Here is a 17,175-nt window from a genome sequence, read left to right on the forward strand (position 1 = left end):
GTACCGCCTCCTGTATGACCCTGGAAACGAACATGAAAGTTGCATCACTGTCATCCTCAAATTGACACATCCGAAAGTGATCAGCTTCCACGGGCACACACGACTCGTTGGGAAGAAACGTGCGAGCTGCAATCTTGCCAACGATGACATTTGTCGTGCCCTGCCAAGGCAGTGTCTCGTAAAAGCTCGTGATAGTGTAGCAAGACGCAATCTTGGAGAAGCCCCGGCTAATGTCGGCCAGGTCATCCGCGCTTTCTATCATCATCTCGACAACACGCGAGGGTCTGCCCGGGTTGTGATTCGTTCTACCTCTGGTTGGGGGCGCGAAGGCTGTGGCGATGACAGGCTGGAATTCTTTGTAGGCGTTGAAATGAGGGGTTCCAAAGAACATCTTGGTGAAAAGAAAGGCCAGTTTTAGTGTCACCACAAGCCTCTGGAAGTGTGGGTAGCCAACGCGAACCGGGAGATTAAGACTCCTGACCATCGAAAGATTGCCGCGACGGCATGGCTACAATAAACCACGCACCGGGTCCTGCCAGATTATCTGGATGCAATAGAAAAGTGTCTTGCTATCTGCGCCGGGAGGAAGTGGGAATGGGGTGATAGGTAGCGAGTTTCAGAAGAGGTATTGCGAGAATGTGATTAAACCCATGGCAGACAGTTGCAAGGTTTGGGGTGCATAATACTCAGGATTTCTATGAAGGCTTCACGCCATCGATCATTTTAGAGGAGGCCCTTTGAGTAAGTAGGAGATGCGTGGTTGAAACTACTGGGAATTGGCTTAGATCTTCCAACCAGTGACGGACCACGGTGGGCATCCTTTCATCCCTGACTGGTACGCTTGCTGGTAATAATACTTCCATTTTCGGACGGCCTTGCCCGGCAGGTAGCCGCATCATGTCGCACACCAATTGCACCCAAAGCGTACATTGCTGCGTGAGCGTGATACAAAGTCCACCTAGGTAGCCAGTCCGGCCGAGCCCATGGCTTCTGCATCATGTGGTACCTCATTCGCTCCTCGTACCCCTCAACCTCGAGGGAAGCCTGTGGTTCGCATGCCGTATTCATCCGTCACAGGAGTATACAAGGCAGAATAACATGACACACGCCACAATATTAGCCATTCCGCTGGGTAGGTAATCGGTAAATACAAGGTTTCTCGACATGACAAGGCTACAATAATACCGGCTTGTATCCAGTTCTGCAGCATGTGTATCACGCTCCAGTTCCTCGACTGAAACTGTTATATCAGTCGAGGTGTTCTCAGGTTTGGGGGGTGGTCAGTCCGCTGGCCAGTCCCTGCCTTCAACCCGACAAGACTCACCACCCACACTCCCCTTTTTGAAGAAACTATTCTCTTCTTCTAATGAGCACCCAACCTTCCCAAGCTGACGGTGTTACCATGGAGACCAACAAAGGTGACAGCAATGACACCCCTAATAACGTGATTGCTCTCTTAGAAAAGCTCGTGGCTGGGGTCGAAACGATTCGTCAAAACGTCAGCATTTTCAACGCCCATAGATCCGGGCAAATTTTAAGTTCCCACCAGTCCGGTACACAAATCACCGCACATGAACAACAGCAGAACGTTCAAGAAATCTCAACCAACAACGAGGCCGGTGTGGCCTCGCTCACTCATGCCAACCAACCAGGTCACCCTACAGAAGAAGAGTTGGCTATGTTAGAATGCTTCCCCACCCCAGATCTTTTGCTGTTGATCCTCCAAGAGCTCAAGACTGCAATCAGTCCATGTGATTGCAAGATCGGAGGCGAGCCAGTCTCCGTCTTTTCCATGGTGGAATACCCGCGAAGCACACACGGGACGCATTGGACGTTTCGGAATGCCATCCTGGTTTTGTTCACGGACTTGGCCCCATCCGCACCGTTCAGATTCACTCTCCATTCACCGAATGAGAAACCAACTCCGGGCTTGTCGGAGGCCTGCCTGAACTTTATCCAAAGGGAATGGCCTTCAAGTCTGGTGCGGGCAATCTGGAACACGTTTCCTGAGCCACTCGAGTCCGGTCAAGACGGCTGCTCAATCTGGGGCTTCCGCGGATCCAGTTTTCACAGCACGTTTGTTCACCAGTTGTATGTACGTCCCACCAGGGCCGGATTTCAGCTTCAGGCACCGCGGATGTCATATCGCCTTGACGAAGGAGTACAGTCAGTTCAATATCTCCGAGTGAACCCCAACTCCAATAACCGGGATCCCGGAGAGATGCACATCGGGCAGATCTGGTCAGCAAAACCTAGAACCCCTGGCAACTGGCCGCAACTTAGGTTTGCTAACACCCATCCCTCGGGCACTAGGTTGATCACTTTAGGCCGGGAAGTCATGAATCTGAAATCGGCCGCATTCATTCTCTCCTTGCAAGTGCGGCAACAATTCCAGGCCTTGGACGCCGACCGCCGCTATCATTGCAGATTCTTAGTTTCATATCTCGGTTCTTGGCGTCTTGCCCGCGAATGGCTATTGTACCCTTGCGTCCTCCGACTCACCGGGGCACCTCGGATGGTCATGATTCACTTTTCCATGCGTTGGCTCTGCCCAACCGAACCATTGCCAGGGTTTGTCGGCCTTTCGCTTGAGCGAGAATGGGGCTTGTTACCGAAACCCGGCAACCGGCCGGCGGTGTCGGTAAGAGAAGGTAGAATCTCGCTCCGTTTTGTGAGCTCCTTGAGCATTCCGCCCATCTTCAGCACAGTCATCCTCCAAGATTTCCCAGTGGACCGCTCCAACTTGGGCCCAAAGCTGTTTGACTCCTCGTCTCGTCGGATACACGTCATCGGTGAAAGCAGCATCAGCGTCCTGCAGCTCGCCTTGGATGGCATTCTTGAGCATGCTTGGTACAAAGGCTGGATGTGTCTTTTGGACGAGATTGATGATTGTGTGAAAGTCCAGGTAGGTGTACTCTTGCGTTTCCCAAACATTCCACCAACTCCCTTTGTTGACTTCCTTGCCTGCTAATCCTGCAACTATTTACGGCCCACGGATGTTCTCAACCCGAAATCTGCCGAGAACCTCATGCTCAGTGACTCGCTCGCCCATTCCAAAGTCTACTTCCAGCTCCTCCACCTCCTCCGGATCATGCCGTTGTGGATACGGGAGACGAAGTACGATCTAGAGAAACTCTGTCACGAATGCAACATCACCATCTCCAACCCTATTCAAGGGGCAGACCATCACCCGTTCCTACGGTATGCCGGGCTCGTGCACCAGAACTGGGACGCGATGATGTGTCATTTTCACGAGCTGGAAAGCGAACTTGGCAGACGCATCGACGCAAAGACGGATGAGATCAGGGGTTTGCGTGATGGGGTAAGCACGAGATTTCCCTGCCCCCTTTGCCTAACCTGACTTCATACTTGCAGCTTTTCAACGCAAGCAGTCTGGTGGAAGCGCACAAAGCCACGTCCATGAATCGGTCCATAATCATCTTCACAACAATCACCATTTTCTACCTACCCCTCGGGTTCGTCACGGTAAGTTCAACGGCCCCAGAATATCGGCTAGATGGTATTAACTAAACCCTCAATCTAGGCAATCTTCAGCATGGATCTCGTGCACGACACCGATCTCTCCGGTCTCAAAAGACCTTACACCATAACCATGGTCGTGGTATCGTTGGTGACCTACATGGTCGTTATCGGCTCCATATTGTTTGTTGACCGTCAAAAGGCCATCCCATACATTGTCGCCCTCTTCCAATCTTTGACTCCAGTTCGTCTGGCCCCGGCGAAGGATAGAAGCGGCTTAGATAGGCCGACCGAAATAACGGACGCACATTGGGAGAAGCACGGACAATCGGGACCTTGGTCTGGTGTCCTGGCGGGACCGGGTCTGAAGCCACGGCGGCGGTGGAGATGGAGGGACTCGTGGGAGAAGGGTGATGATGTCGAGGCGAATAAGGCTGGGGGAAATGCAAATGCATAGTGTGTTTTTCAAGGCGCAGAGTTCTACTGTTGAGAGGAGTTTAGAGAGGGTGGTTTGTAATAAAGAAAGATGAGGTTACTGAGTGCCCAAAGAGCAGGTAGTTAACTAACTATATTAAGATATCCTAGGTAAGCAAAAAGGGGGTGCCTGGAGGAACTCCAGGTTCCTTAGGTCAAAAATGCCATGGCCTGCTCTAAGCACGAACCAGTTTTTTCTCCATAAAAAAAACCCCCAAAAAAACCCTACAAAACGGTGTCATTTCTAACCTGTACTGTCGACTTCTCACTGTAGAATTTTGGCTTTTTTTCCCTTTTTGACTTCTCTCGATAGCCATCTCGAAGTCTGGCGTCATCTGCATTTTGCTTCCTCGAATTGGCATCTCGCAGTTGGTCTTGGCGGTGGTGGTGCACGGACCGTTGTTGCTTTGTTCTGGCCAATCAAATCGCCGGGAAAAAGCCGCTTACCCGCACTTTGGCATCAAGGCCCCTGTGACTCGCTGCTTCGCTCGTGCCTTTGCGTGCCTCCGTCGCGCAATCCTCGACAATCACGAACACGAACAAAAAAGTCGGATTTCTGTCAAAAAGTGGCGAAAGATGAGGTTTGCAGGGTCAACATCTATTATGGGTTAACTATACTACTAGAGCGACGCACCCGCTTCTTCGTCAGCAGCTTCAGTCTGCGCGGATTCGGCCATGACGTCCCATTCCTGGAACCACGACTCCAGAGAACGTCAACATTGCCAAGATTGCCTGGCTCAGCAGGAATACGTGACGAAGGGTAGCGAAGCAAATTGCTTCTTTGACACACAAAATACACGGAACCTATCAGCTCTGTGAGATTACGCCACAGAGGTTAATCTTTACGGGATCTGATTACTGAAGCCCCTAGATGACGATATAGCTTACTGGAGACTCAAGAATGCGGCGTCATACATCGGCGATGAGGTCAAACCGGTGCTAGAGGCCACCTTTTTTACACCGCGGTGCTCCATTTTCCCAATCCAAGGAACTCAATACATTCTTTCCATCCCGATTTTCTGACCGAAACTAGAATCATCTCCTGATAATTACTGTTTATAATTCCATTGCAGTCAAGATGGCTTCTTCTTCCGCCTTTAACAATTACATCGTTGACTCCGCTATGGGGCCTACCTGCAGCCGGCAAGTTCCTCCAGGCTTCCTTTGGCGTGCCCGCGCGCAGCGGGCACGGTCACTCCTGTGGTGGGGGCTGGTGAATAGCTCGCGAGCAGTTCAAAACGTGGGAAACTTGCCTGTCGAGCATCAAGTCACAAAAGCCCGGTTAGCTCAGCTGGTTAGAGCGTCGTACTAATATAGCCTGCTATATCAAGTGATGCGAAGGTCAACAGTTCAATCCTGTTACTGGGCATTTCCTTTTGCACTTAGTCGTTTACTCTTTTGCCTCGCTGTGCCACATTTGAAAGCATCCTTGGGAAATAAATAGCCAAAGGAAGAAGAAAACCGGGAATGGTCTTGGTTTCCTTCGTCCTTCCTTCCTAAGCTGAAGTCATAGTATGTTCGGAATAGCAAAGGTGTTGCCGACTCACAACTTGCCGGTGTCCACATGGCGCAGGAAAATACGGAGAACATCATACTGTTTGGATGAGGACTCGGGCGAGCTATGTGATCAACAGGGTTACCCCTTGCGGCGATTTCAGGTTAGGGTGAAGTGCTAGTTTCAGTTGTGGAGCGCGAAATGGGGAGCACATTAGGGATCTCCATATTCACAACCTCGGTAAAGGAAAGAGGAAGTGACAAACATCTTCGAAGGACCGCAAGCCAATTCATGACTGGGCGAAACGAGCTATGTAGAAGGTAGCACGGGTCTTGCCCCATGACGACTGGGTACATGCACTTACCTACCGACGCAGCTATCGCAACGGCCAAGATCTAGTACAGGCAGAACCCAGCTTCGTCCAACAACAACAACAACAACAACAACAACAACAACAACCATGTCTTCCAAATCCCAGCTTCAGAACGACCCCCCGCCAAATACCAGCTCGGCCCCATTCATCCCCGGGTCTATCAAGGAACCAGCTTGACACCCGTCCCCCCTTCCCTCAGCCACCAACCCTCTCCTCGTGCGTACCTCCACGCTTAGCGCCTCGTGCTCTTCCCCGACTTCTTTTTCGGCGCCTTGTCGTAGATGCACGCCGGGCAGTCGGTGCGGAGCACGAAAGTGCCGCCCTCAAAGTTGCGGCGGTTGCAGGTCGGGTAGGCCTCGCAGGCGCGCGAGAACCCGTCGGGCGCCGGGTGGCCGCAGGCGTAGTTGTAGTGGCGGTACCAGCACATGGTCGGGTTTGGGAGTGAGAGAGTGATGTGAAGTGGGTTGGGTTGTTTGCTGCTAAGAGGGAAGGGGGGTGTTAGTGAGTGGTTGTTGTTCGGGGTGGGGGGGGGGGGGGGGGGGGGGTGGATTCGGACGTTTTGAATTTGGGTGTAGCTCAAAGCTGGGTAGGTGCTCACGAAGTAGTGGTTTGGTAAACCGGCTGTCTGTTGCTCGGAATTTGCGGTTGCAGACTTGATGAAGGTAAAGTAGTTTCTGGTTCTGATGATATTCCTTTTTCTCGCTCCAGTGTGGGAATACACCCAGGTATTTATACTTGCGCTCGTTGTCCGGTAGGACAGCGCGAGCTTCCTTTTGCTAGCCCTAACACCCTCTCACTTCCTCACGAGCCCATGGTCGCAGCGCTCTACGTGGCACCGGGTCAACAAATCCACCGCCCTTTCCAAAATAGCAACCAGCACTTGCGTCCTGCATCATGAAGTCCGATGCTGGCGGTGGCCATGGCCCTAGTCCCATGGATCGTGTATGAAATTGGAAGTGTGCCGCGACGCGGATGGTTTGTTGAAACGAGGCACTCCGGGTCTGCTTGATCCTGCCCTTGACGCCACTTTGCACGGGTGTGCTCCTGAGTAAATGGCGACCGCCGCTGGCGGGATTCGTATATCCCCTGTAGTGGTGGTTCACGATTCCGCGCCCCACGGTGAATGGTCCTGTGGGTTATTAGGTGGTGGTTACGGCCGCCATGTTTCAACAGCACCGCCGCGTCAATCCTCCCCGTGAACGATGCTGGTCTCTGGGGGCCAAGGTAAACACAAGTTCTAAATGGGTGTGAAAACCTTCCTTTCGGCTAGGGCCCGGCCAGCTGATATCACAGGGTCCGTGGCTGGGACAGAACGAATCGGGAAATAATGCAGATTTGAGAGAACGGCCCTCGCCGGGCTGAAAACCCATTCCCACTTTCGGGGTAGACCGTTTCGGCAATTTTAAGCTTATAATCCAAGAGGCACGTGTTCTCAGTACTTAGGAGCGAATGATAAAGGATCATTAACGTACCGCTCATACAATTTGGTAGAAAGAATGCATCGCCTTGCTCCGTATCGACTGCGGCACAGCCACCCACCAACGACATCCCCATTCTTCGATCGTCCTATTGATAGTACCTCGAATATAGGTAGTTTCTGCTTACGGTCGACTTCGACATGGAAACTCAACCCTGCCACCCCTGCTCGACGCCGGGCCCCGGGCCACGGCCGAATGATTCAGGGGCTACTATGACCCAGCTACCTCTGGCTTCCCCGATCCTGCTCCTTAATTAGCCCCTGATTATCAATAGGAATGGCATCAGCCGGTTGGCGTCCCACGGCCAGGTTGTGAGACTTGATGAAAGTCTAACATGACTCTGAAACCTATGGGCTGGCCATCGGAAAGGGAGACATGCACCCAACAGACCGGTTGCCCGTCAATGAGGAAGGAACCGAAGGGGGGATGAGAAGAAGGTTGGAGGTAAAATGTTAAGTCTTTTTTTAGTAACTATGTTGTTCAATCAAATTAGACGTAGTTAAGCCATTGATACGTGAATTGAATGAGCGAGCCGATGGCCGTGATGGATTCTCGGACCGAGATAATACTATAGGTAGTTATGTCCAGAAGGACCTCGCCTGCTCTAAACAATGTTGGTTGGGCCCCGACCAGAATTTGACTGCAAAAACGACCAGGGGGAAATCATCAAGCAAGGGAATGAAGAGGCTGACATCCCAAGGAACGTTCTAGGTTATAGCGCTATTACAGACGTTTTATTTTCCATCTTGTTTTTTTTCTCTTTTCTCTTTTCCCTTTTCTTCCCTTTTTCTTCTTTTTTTTTCTTCTTTTTGTTAGCTCTTGTTCCTCGATCTCCCTTCGGGTTGTTAGTGCTTGAAGTTCGATTTTTCAAGACCCGTCCTCGGAAAAACTCTGGTATCATTGGCTCCTCATTGCGAGAATGACGTTGTCCTCTCTCGCCTGTGGGGGTTCAACCCAGCCCTCGTGTAGCAGCTCTCCGACCTGCATACCGGGGAAGCGGAGGGCGGAGTTGCGAGGGCGGGGAAGCAGGCTCGCAGGTCGGTCCCGAGGTTCCGCCAGGATTAGTGGGCATGGAAAAGGACCGATCACTCTCACCGCACCCCACAACTTTTGGTCGCATTTTTCCATTTTCATGGTATCACCAGGGAACACAAGGGAAGAATCATTCAGAGTTTTCACGGCGAGAAGAGTCGGCAGGCAATCAGTTCCACTCCTCCCCTGGTTGATCTCCGGAACCCCCGTTCTGTCTCAAACCCCACGCATCACTGGCCTTTTTCCCCTCGGGGCCCCTTCTTTTTTTCTCGTTTCACAAGGGAAGTTCGTAAATGGGACGAGATCATGATGGGGCCGAATTGCTGGGTTGCCGGGGTCGCCCCAGAGGATGATCCTTTGCCCTTTTAAGCATGGGATGACAGCGGGGCGAAAGGCGGGTTGGGCTCGGCGGGAAGAAACAAGCGTTTGGCCCGATAATGCCGGCCCTCTCGGCCCTACCCTGCAGCGGCATTCTTCCAGCGCTACGAAGCTTGACATGCTTGACACGCTTGACCATCCTCAGAAGCCGCGGACGCCGTGACGGACCACATCAAAGTGAACTAACTGGGTCCACCACCCCTGAGTGAGGGACGTTAAAGTACCTCGCATCCACCAATACCACCTTGATGACATCCCCATGGGGCAACTTGACTCGCAGGGTCAAAATAGTAGTATATTAGGCCTCTCCCGCCGCCTTTTGCTGTGATTTCCCGTGTTCCCCAAGCCAACCTACACCCCACATCACCATCGCTATGGATTCGGCCGAGAAGACAGAGGCCCATCAGAACGAGGTGACGGGCAACGGCCCGACCACCATGGATCCTCAACGCCGCATCCAGGTGGAGAAGAGTCTGAAGCGCAAGCTGGACACGCGCTGCAGCTTGTTCATCTTGCTGTACATCCTGAACTATCTGGATCGCAACAATATCGCGGCCGCCCGCCTCAAGGGCCTGCAAGAGGACTTGGACCTCTCGTACAACGAATATGCCACCTGTCTCAGCATTCTCTACGTCGGCTACATTCTCATGCAGGTCCCCTCCAATATGATGATCAACCTCGTTTCCCGGCCTTCGCTCTACATTGGGTGCTCGATGTTGCTGTGGGGGTTGGTTTCTACCCTCTCCGGTATTGTGACCAACTTTGGTGGCATGGTTGCCATTCGGTTCTTCCTTGGCTTCGTCGAGGCCGCCTTCCTTCCTGGCGCCCTTCTCATCCTATCGAAGTGGTACACCCGTCGCGAACTGACGACGAGAAACGCCTTGTTGTTCTGTGGTAACCTTATCTCGAACGCATTCTCCGCGCTGGTGGGGGCCGGGTGTGCTGTCCAACATGCAGGGCATCTTGGGCCATGCCGCCTGGCGCTGGCTGTTCTACAGTACGTAGCCCGACAACTATGTCCTTCTTCTTTTGACATGAATTCTCATAGTTGCTAACACTCGTTTTCGATAGTCGAGGGTGCCGCTACCATGTTCGTTGCCATCCTTGCCGTCTTCATCCTGCCCGACCTGCCGCATAACACGCGCGGATTTTCCGAGGAGGAGCGCTATGTCGCGCAGCTGCGCATGACCGAAGACGTCGGCGTAGCGGACAGTGACGAACCTGACCAAGGCGTCTTCACCGGTCTGATCATGGCCCTGAAGGACCCCAAGGTGTACTTGATGATGTTCACGCTTACTGCCTACGTTGTTGGCCTGTCTTTCAACGCTTTCTTCGTAAGTCGTTCCTTGCCCATTTTACATTACCTCCAGATGAACTTACCAACATGTTTCTCTGCGCGACTACAGCCCACGCTCACGGGCACCCTGAACTTTGACTACGTCCCGACGCTTCTCATGAGCGCACCGCCTTGGGCTTTTGCCTGCTTGGTCTCGTTGATCAACGCGTGGCACTCGGATCGCACCCAAGACAAAGTTTGTTTACCCCGTCTCCTTTTCCATCCCACACCGGCCAGCGTGACGCAAAATTAACGCGTACTCACAGTTTTGGCACATTGTCGGCCCGATTTGCCTTGGCCTCATCGGGTTCATCATTAGCATGGCCACATCCAACGTGGCAGCCCGTTACGTAGCCCTCTTCCCTCCAAGCAAAGCAGCTACGCCGGGGTGAGTTATAACGGCCCCAACCCCTCACTCTCCACGTGCAGCCAGGTCCTAACCTCATCGTATAGTTTCATCGTATTCTACTCCTGGATCTCCTCCTCCTTCCCCCGCCCCCCCCGCGAAGCGCGCCGTCGCCATCGCCATGATCAACGCCTTCAGCCAGCTGGGCAACGTGGCCGGGTCCTACGTCTGGGATCTCAAGGACAACGGCTTCCGCAAGAGCTACGGCATCGTCACGGCCATGTTTGGCGTCACCATCTTGGGCTGCTTCGTGTTCAAGCTGGTGCTGGTGCGCATGAACAAGCAGCTGGAGGAGGCCGAGCGGCCCGAGGCCGTGCCGCAGGCGCCGGTGGACGGCGAGAGGGACCCCGAGAAGTTCAACAAGGGGTTCAGGTATTTGGTGTAGTTCCTAGTAGGATTGTTGGTGTGGAATTCAAACGCGAATCAGTGGCTTTTGGACCTGATGGCCAAGGAACACTCCGCCAACTGCGTTTGTGTCTGATGTGGCCATGCCTTCTTCGCATACCAAAGGCTACTACAAATGCCATACATCCATTCTCCACGGCATCAATGACTGCATGGAGATTCCGTTGAGAGGTGCATCTATCCTTTCCAGGTGCTTATTGTCTTGGCGTGATGTTTTTGTGTGAGAACAGGGGACGAAGGTAAGAGAGATCATTCGCGCATCGAAGGGGTATGTATCATGGATTGCATGACATCTCACAACCATCGAATGACGGCTAAGACGGGATGATGAACGATGACCGACACAAACTTGGAATCATTGACGTCACCATCTACCCCTTCAAAACCCCAGCGCCCCCAACACACGCCCCCAACCACCATCCCATACCTGATCAACCCACAACAGGCTTATAAAAACGACGCCTCAACCCCAGCACACCCCTCCTCCTACCCATCACCATTACCACCACCATGCCCCTCCACCTCCACGGCCGCTGCGTGTGCAACCGCCTCCGCTATACCCTGCACCTCGCCTCCGCCGACGCGGCCCGCACCACGCTCTGCCACTGCCACAGCTGCCGGCGCGCCTTCGGCGCCAACTACGGCCTAACAGCCAAGGTGCCTGTGAACGCTTTCCAGTATGAGGAGGGGAGCGAGCCGCCGAAGAGGTATAAGCAGGAGAATGGGGTGACGAGGGAGTTTTGCGGGGCGTGTGGCGCTTTTGTGTGCGAGTTTGGGGTAGGTTTTTTTTTTTTTTTTTTTTTTTTTTTTTGGGTTTGGGGGGGGGGGGGGGGGGGGGTTTTTTTTTGGTTGTTTCCTTTTTGGGGGTTATATTAAAAAAAGGGGGGTTAGAGAGATGTTTTCAGGAAGGGGCTTGCCCTAAGCGCCCTTGTGCGTTAAGAAGAAGCGCGCGGATAAATTCCCCCTATTCCTGGGGGGGGGCCGCCTGCGCGACCCTCAAAAAAAGGCCCCCCAAAGGGGAGATTCTTTTTCTAAAAAAAAGACGGACTGGATGCCCGAGCTTCAAGGTATGCGCCCACACGTGGATGGTGGCTAATTATGGCTGGCTGAGACCCTAACACCACGCGGCAGATGTGTTTCACAAAAAGGAGATAAACGAGTAGATGGCGGAGGATGTCGAAAGTTTGTGCAGTCTGTTGGTTGTGACTGAGACAGCTCTGTCGTGAACATTAGGAGTGGGGAGAAAATCAGTAAGGGGGTTTCGCGTATGAAACAAATTCTTCGATGTACAAATGCCAGGGGAAATAAAGGAACAAAGACGGCGGGGATTCTGACACGCCTAGCTGATTAGTCTCTGTCACGAGTGCAAAGTTAGCCGCAACAAAGACAAAGAAGTCATTGTTACAAGGAGTGGTGGATGGGTGCTGGAATCCAACATGGCAGCCCCAAAGCCGTGTCTCGAGTGCCGTACGTTACTTCAGGCTGCCATAAGATCTCCTCATTGCCCCATACTTTGAAGCTAACCTGCCCAGCACACAGCACTCATTTTCACTGCACCGGATTTCAACTACCCAAGACTTGCTACACCTCAAGGCTCCAAAATTGATAACAGCTCACGTATTTCTACCATTCGCCACCGCCGTCAGGCTGTCCATGGCAGACATCTCAAGCTCGCAAATGGTTTGAAAGCCCTCTGTCTATTCAAACCCCCCACACAACCAGGCCATCACCGCCAGGCCGAACTGAAACCATGCACCAAAAAGCCGGACTTCTCGAGTTTCTCCTGGAGTTCTGATCGGAAGTCAACATACTCTCATCATTCCCCCCCATCTCGCCCCGAGCGGTGCCGGATGATCCTAGTAGCCCCATGGCCACACCATAAAAAGAGAGTACACAGGTACGCACACTTGGTTCTTATTACCAGGGCCTTGGGCCCCACGGTTCGATCTCGGGAAAAGCTGACTTGTTCTCCCGTATAGTGACCGGTTATGGCCACCAATACTTTGTTTTCGTACAGCGTGTATTCGTACAATGCAGTGCGGTTGTAGAATGCACAAAGATAGAGCTCAGAAGAATATATATAAGCACTAGTATTTATCATACCTACCTAATTTCCTGATGTATCCGACCCGCTGTCCCGCATCAAAGGTTTCTTGCTCCATTCGAACCTGAAATCTCCGAGCCCGCACTTGCGTGTAAAGTTGTGCAAGTAACTGTACACCATCGACTGGCAAATCTACATCTGATCTCGGGTTTGAAGGCAATAGATATACAAGATGTTTAAGATCTTTTCTTCATCACCCAAGTCCAAAAGCAAAAGGGATGGATCCACGTCAAGTGGTCACAAGCTATCCACCCACCCTCCGTCGTGGTTTGAGGACCTCCGAAAAGCCAAGATCATCTACCAATGCGGCAACCGCATCGTCTGGGTCATGGAAAATGTCTACATCCTCAAACGGACGCAGTACACCATCAACTCGGAGGCAGCCACCCACCGCTTCATCACGGCCAACACCCCCATCCCCTGCCCGCGCGTCTTCGGAGAGTGGCTCTCGCGCGACCGGAGCCAGCACTTCCTGCTCGAGGAGCGGGCGGGGGGCGTGACGCTGGGCCAGTGCTGGCCGCAGTTGTCGTCCGAGGACAAGATCTACCTGGCGCAGCAGGTGGCCGACTACATGTCCAAGCTGGCGCGGCGCTTCCGCGGCCGCCGCATAGAGAGCGTGTCCGGCCAGGCCCTGCCCATCAACTGCTTCGTGCCGGACGACTCCGGGTCCCGCGGCTTCCTCCACGGCCGCTGGCGCACCGACGACGACATCTTCGACAACGAGTTCCTTCCTGCCCTCGAACGCACGGGGCTTCCCAGCTCCATCATCGGGGCTGTGCGCGCTACCATGCCGCCTTGTCAGGGGCAACTGGCTTTGACGCATTGTGATTTGTACGTGGGGAATATCATGGTGGATCCGGACCGTGCTGTGGTCACGGCCATTATTGATTGGGAGAGTGCCGGGTACTGGCCCGAGTGGTTCCAGTATGCCCGCATCACCCACGGGTGCAACCCGGACGACGCGCAGTGGAAGTATGTGCTGAGCCGCGTGTGCCGTCCGCTGATCCCCCATGCCGACCACGGCCGTGTGTGGCTCGACATGGTCCACCTGTTTCTATCTTACCCGGCTAGCCTGCAAGCCCGCGCCTGGTTGAGGCTGTTGGGCAGCTATCTGAAGGGGGATATCAGCTCGGGGGACATGCAGGACTACAGGAAACTGGATGGTCGCCATGAGCACGAGTATCGGGCAAAGGAGGCGGCTCGGTTGAATAACAAGGGATTGAAGGGAGATCAGGGGTACTACAGCACTTGTTTACGTTTTTTGGGGTAAACCCGTCCTCGAGTTAAACTTTGCTAACCTCACGCAGGTATTGTTTTAAATTTCGGACCACCGGGAAACTATTTCCTTTTTCTTTGTTGTGTAGTATCAATAAAAACGTCTAGTTACGCGCTACATTCTCTCCCCTTTTTACTTTTTTTCTGTCGAGATGACCTGAACTTGATACCGATTTGAACAATAGCAAATCGTCGGTGAGAACCATTAACTCCCTGCTGCTGTGCTCGTTATGGAACTTCGTGGTTCGGGTTGAGCATGGTCGCGTTTGTGAAGCTGAGAGCGTTGGGCCGCTGCTGTTGTTCATTTTGCTACCGCTATTGGGAAAACAGCTAGTTCAGTTGCACTAGACCCTGCTGATGGCTGGGGTTTAGTTGCGCGTATGACTGGGTCTGTTCTTGGCAGTGAGGTCTTTGTTGGTCGTTTTCCATGCCTGTTGAGGGCGTGGGCTGGAGCCGGAGGTTTGCGTTGCTTTGACCGACCGGTAGGGGGTAGTGGATGTTATGGGTATGCCATTGTTGGTCGGAGGTTGTTTGGATGTTACCAAATTGGTTGGCAGCACCGCCGCCGGTCAAGGTCATGCCTCCCGTGCCCATCCCATCGCCGAAAGGGGCCGTCGATCTCGAAGGACCAGTTTGCTGCCCAAAGCTGAACTGTGGGAAATTGCTAAAGCGAGGAGGCGCCTGGACGCCTTGCTGGTTATTGGTCGCTAGATTTACCCCAGGAGGTCCTGCATAAGTCCAGTCGTCCCGTCGGAGCATCTGCATGGCGTTCCACTGCGCGTCCGAGTTGCGCTGCTTGACCAGCCAAATGTAACTGCTGAACTGGTCCGAAACGCTAAAGACCTGGCTGAAGTGTTTAGGTTCCAACTTGATACACCTGTTATCCTTGCTGTGAAAGCCCGCCAGCGCGACAGCTGTCTGGAAGGCATTCCGGATCTGGCGACCATTCCAAACAGGACCGAACTGGGGATCACTCTGTCGTTGAAATATTTCTTGTGCGTATAGCACCAGATCAACCTCGTTGACTTCAATGCAGCTCTCCTTCTTAGCGGTAGCAATGTGGGAGCGCCAGATACTGATCGTTTGGTCCTTGGTGAGCGGAGGGTAGTACAAGGACAGGTGGATGCGTGATTTGAAGGCCTCGTCGAAAACCCCTAACTACCCGGTTGGTGGTCAAGAAGAGGATGCCTTCATAGTACTCCAGAGTCCGGAGGAAAACTGAAAATGAACTTATGTCAAGATGTCAAAGCGCTAAGAAAGGGATATCGGCATGCTTATATGTACCAGAGACCAAGGCGTTTCTCTTAATATCCGTCGGTGTTCGTTGTGCAAGGAAAATGTCGGCTTCGTCAAGTAGCATGACGCAACCCCACGCCTGTGCAAGCCTGAAGATCTCCTGCAGCCGAGATTCCACCTCAGCAGGCGTCAGTCCTAGGTCACCTTGATGGAGCCATGTTAGCAACGCCGATCCCAAACCGGGTATCTTAATAATGGGCAAAGTTAACATTAGTCAGGGAAGTGCATCTACATACCACATGTAATGGGCAGCAGCGGCCTGCCGTAACTCTGTGCGGCGCAATCTGTTGGGTCACGGTCAGAAGTCTTTCCTGTGTAGGTCCTTAGGTAGGTAGGTAGCTTTTGGGCACCATCCTTACCTGCTGTTGATGTTTTCCCAACCCCCTGGCACGCCGTGTAGGAGAATAATGACACCGTTCCCTGTTTCCTTGTTAATACCATAGTTAGCTGATACTATTTTCGACCAAAGAGGAACAGCTACTACTCACCTTTGCCGCTGACAAGGTCAAACTGGATGTTTTTGCTCTTGTCTTTGGAAAAATGCGAGTCTACCAAGGCATGCACGATTTCCTTGTGCCCGACGGGGAGTTCCAAGTTTTCCCATGGTTCATCACGTAACTGAACATCAGTCAAGCTCTGATTGCCGTGGATGTCTTTGCTAATTTGCAGGCAGGCTGTAGAACGGAGGAACCCTTGTTAGCTCAGCGCCCGTTTCAATTACTCAAGGGGGAAGGGGACTGGCTCACCCCAACTCCTGGTCCGCAAGACAAAAGCAAATATTATTATTCATACTCCGCTATGCCCTAGGGCGTGCCGGACCCTCAGCTATTTAGTGTAAGGAAAACCGTGCCCTCCGGGGCCGGGTGAAAAACCCATACCAACAATCAAGGAGCGATGCGTTTTAGTGAGCCTACATATACAAAGAGAGGAGGCCTCCTGGCCTCCGAACGGGGGCGCTTCAGGCCGCCGCTTCCAGCTCGAGCCTCCTGGCTAAGTTGTACATCGGCAGCTTCCCCGAGTCCATCAGCCAGTCGAGAACTCTCCTCGCGAGCCGTGCAGTCGTGGGATTGATGCCGTGTAGAACAGAGTAAAAGTCCCGTCGTGTCCGAATTCCAGTTCTCTCCCATCTTCTAGTCACCGGTGGGGCCAAACACCACACTACCAGGTGTTCGGCAGTCTCTCGTCCCTCGCCACACTCGCAGGCAGGAGTCAGAACCTCCGGGACTCCCCGTGTAAACAAGAAGTCCCGTAAGCCTATGGCTCCCGTCCGGATTTGAATCAGCAGTGAGCTCTTTGCCTTGTTGAGACCGTCGTGCCTCCTTAGGGTTTCGTTCCGGAATAGCGTCTCCTGCTGATGGTCAAAGTCGTCCGCCGGCCTGGTGATTGCCCTGCCGTCCCGTTCCTTTAACCACCTGGCTTTCCAAGCCTCTTCTACTACCCTGTTCGTATCAACGGTTCCCCCCGTCCAGCGCATGACCGTGCCCGCGGCTCTCTCCCACCGCCGTAGGCCCTTGAGGTCCCAACGTTCGCGGTCGGCCCCTGTTGCCCCTCCTCGAGCTAAGTCTCTGCTGTATCTTGCGGCAGGCGGTGAGGACAACGCTCGCCGCCGTCTTCTTGCCGCCTCGACCGTCGTCCAGATCGGG

The 17,175-nt window shown here is 53.2% G+C and overlaps 6 protein-coding genes and 1 non-coding gene across 7 annotated transcripts; 5 read left to right on the top strand and 2 right to left on the bottom strand.

Annotated features, from left to right (window-relative positions):
- Window positions 1-3,028: 3,028 nt before the first annotated feature.
- On the top strand, window positions 3,029-3,937 carry CHGG_07540 (uncharacterized protein; the record flags this gene model as incomplete). The annotated part of the gene is made up of 3 exons (XM_001225195.1): window positions 3,029-3,322; window positions 3,376-3,486; window positions 3,545-3,937. 3 exons carry the CDS (start codon window positions 3,029-3,031, stop codon window positions 3,935-3,937), a joined length of 798 nt encoding a protein of 265 aa, XP_001225196.1.
- A 1,293-nt stretch (window positions 3,938-5,230) lies between these two features.
- Window positions 5,231-5,323, top strand: CHGG_11279. The gene has a single exon. It is a non-coding gene; the product is annotated as a tRNA-Ile (tRNA).
- A 731-nt stretch (window positions 5,324-6,054) lies between these two features.
- On the bottom strand, window positions 6,055-6,249 carry CHGG_07541 (uncharacterized protein; the record flags this gene model as incomplete). Its single annotated transcript, XM_001225196.1, has 1 exon — window positions 6,055-6,249. The coding sequence occupies one exon, from the start codon at window positions 6,247-6,249 to the stop codon at window positions 6,055-6,057; it is 195 nt and encodes a 64-aa protein (XP_001225197.1).
- Window positions 6,250-9,084: 2,835 nt separating this feature from the next.
- CHGG_07542 (uncharacterized protein) lies at window positions 9,085-10,837 on the top strand (the record flags this gene model as incomplete). The annotated part of the gene is made up of 5 exons (XM_001225197.1): window positions 9,085-9,604; window positions 9,782-10,044; window positions 10,117-10,242; window positions 10,401-10,434; window positions 10,500-10,837. The coding sequence occupies 5 exons, from the start codon at window positions 9,085-9,087 to the stop codon at window positions 10,835-10,837; spliced, it is 1,281 nt and encodes a 426-aa protein (XP_001225198.1).
- Window positions 10,838-11,367: 530 nt separating this feature from the next.
- On the top strand, window positions 11,368-12,012 carry CHGG_07543 (uncharacterized protein; the record flags this gene model as incomplete). The annotated part of the gene is made up of 2 exons (XM_001225198.1): window positions 11,368-11,634; window positions 11,989-12,012. 2 exons carry the CDS (start codon window positions 11,368-11,370, stop codon window positions 12,010-12,012), a joined length of 291 nt encoding a protein of 96 aa, XP_001225199.1.
- Window positions 12,013-13,133: 1,121 nt separating this feature from the next.
- CHGG_07544 (uncharacterized protein) lies at window positions 13,134-14,231 on the top strand (the record flags this gene model as incomplete). The annotated part of the gene is made up of 1 exon (XM_001225199.1): window positions 13,134-14,231. The coding sequence occupies one exon, from the start codon at window positions 13,134-13,136 to the stop codon at window positions 14,229-14,231; it is 1,098 nt and encodes a 365-aa protein (XP_001225200.1).
- Window positions 14,232-14,566: 335 nt separating this feature from the next.
- CHGG_07545 (uncharacterized protein) lies at window positions 14,567-16,659 on the bottom strand (the record flags this gene model as incomplete). The annotated part of the gene is made up of 5 exons (XM_001225200.1): window positions 14,567-15,311; window positions 15,769-15,816; window positions 15,892-15,952; window positions 16,021-16,150; window positions 16,447-16,659. 5 exons carry the CDS (start codon window positions 16,657-16,659, stop codon window positions 14,567-14,569), a joined length of 1,197 nt encoding a protein of 398 aa, XP_001225201.1.
- Window positions 16,660-17,175: the final 516 nt, after the last annotated feature.

Source organism: Chaetomium globosum, genomic scaffold, assembly GCF_000143365.1.
Source record: "Chaetomium globosum CBS 148.51 scaffold_5 genomic scaffold, whole genome shotgun sequence".
In the NCBI taxonomy this organism is placed as follows: domain Eukaryota; kingdom Fungi; phylum Ascomycota; class Sordariomycetes; order Sordariales; family Chaetomiaceae; genus Chaetomium; species Chaetomium globosum.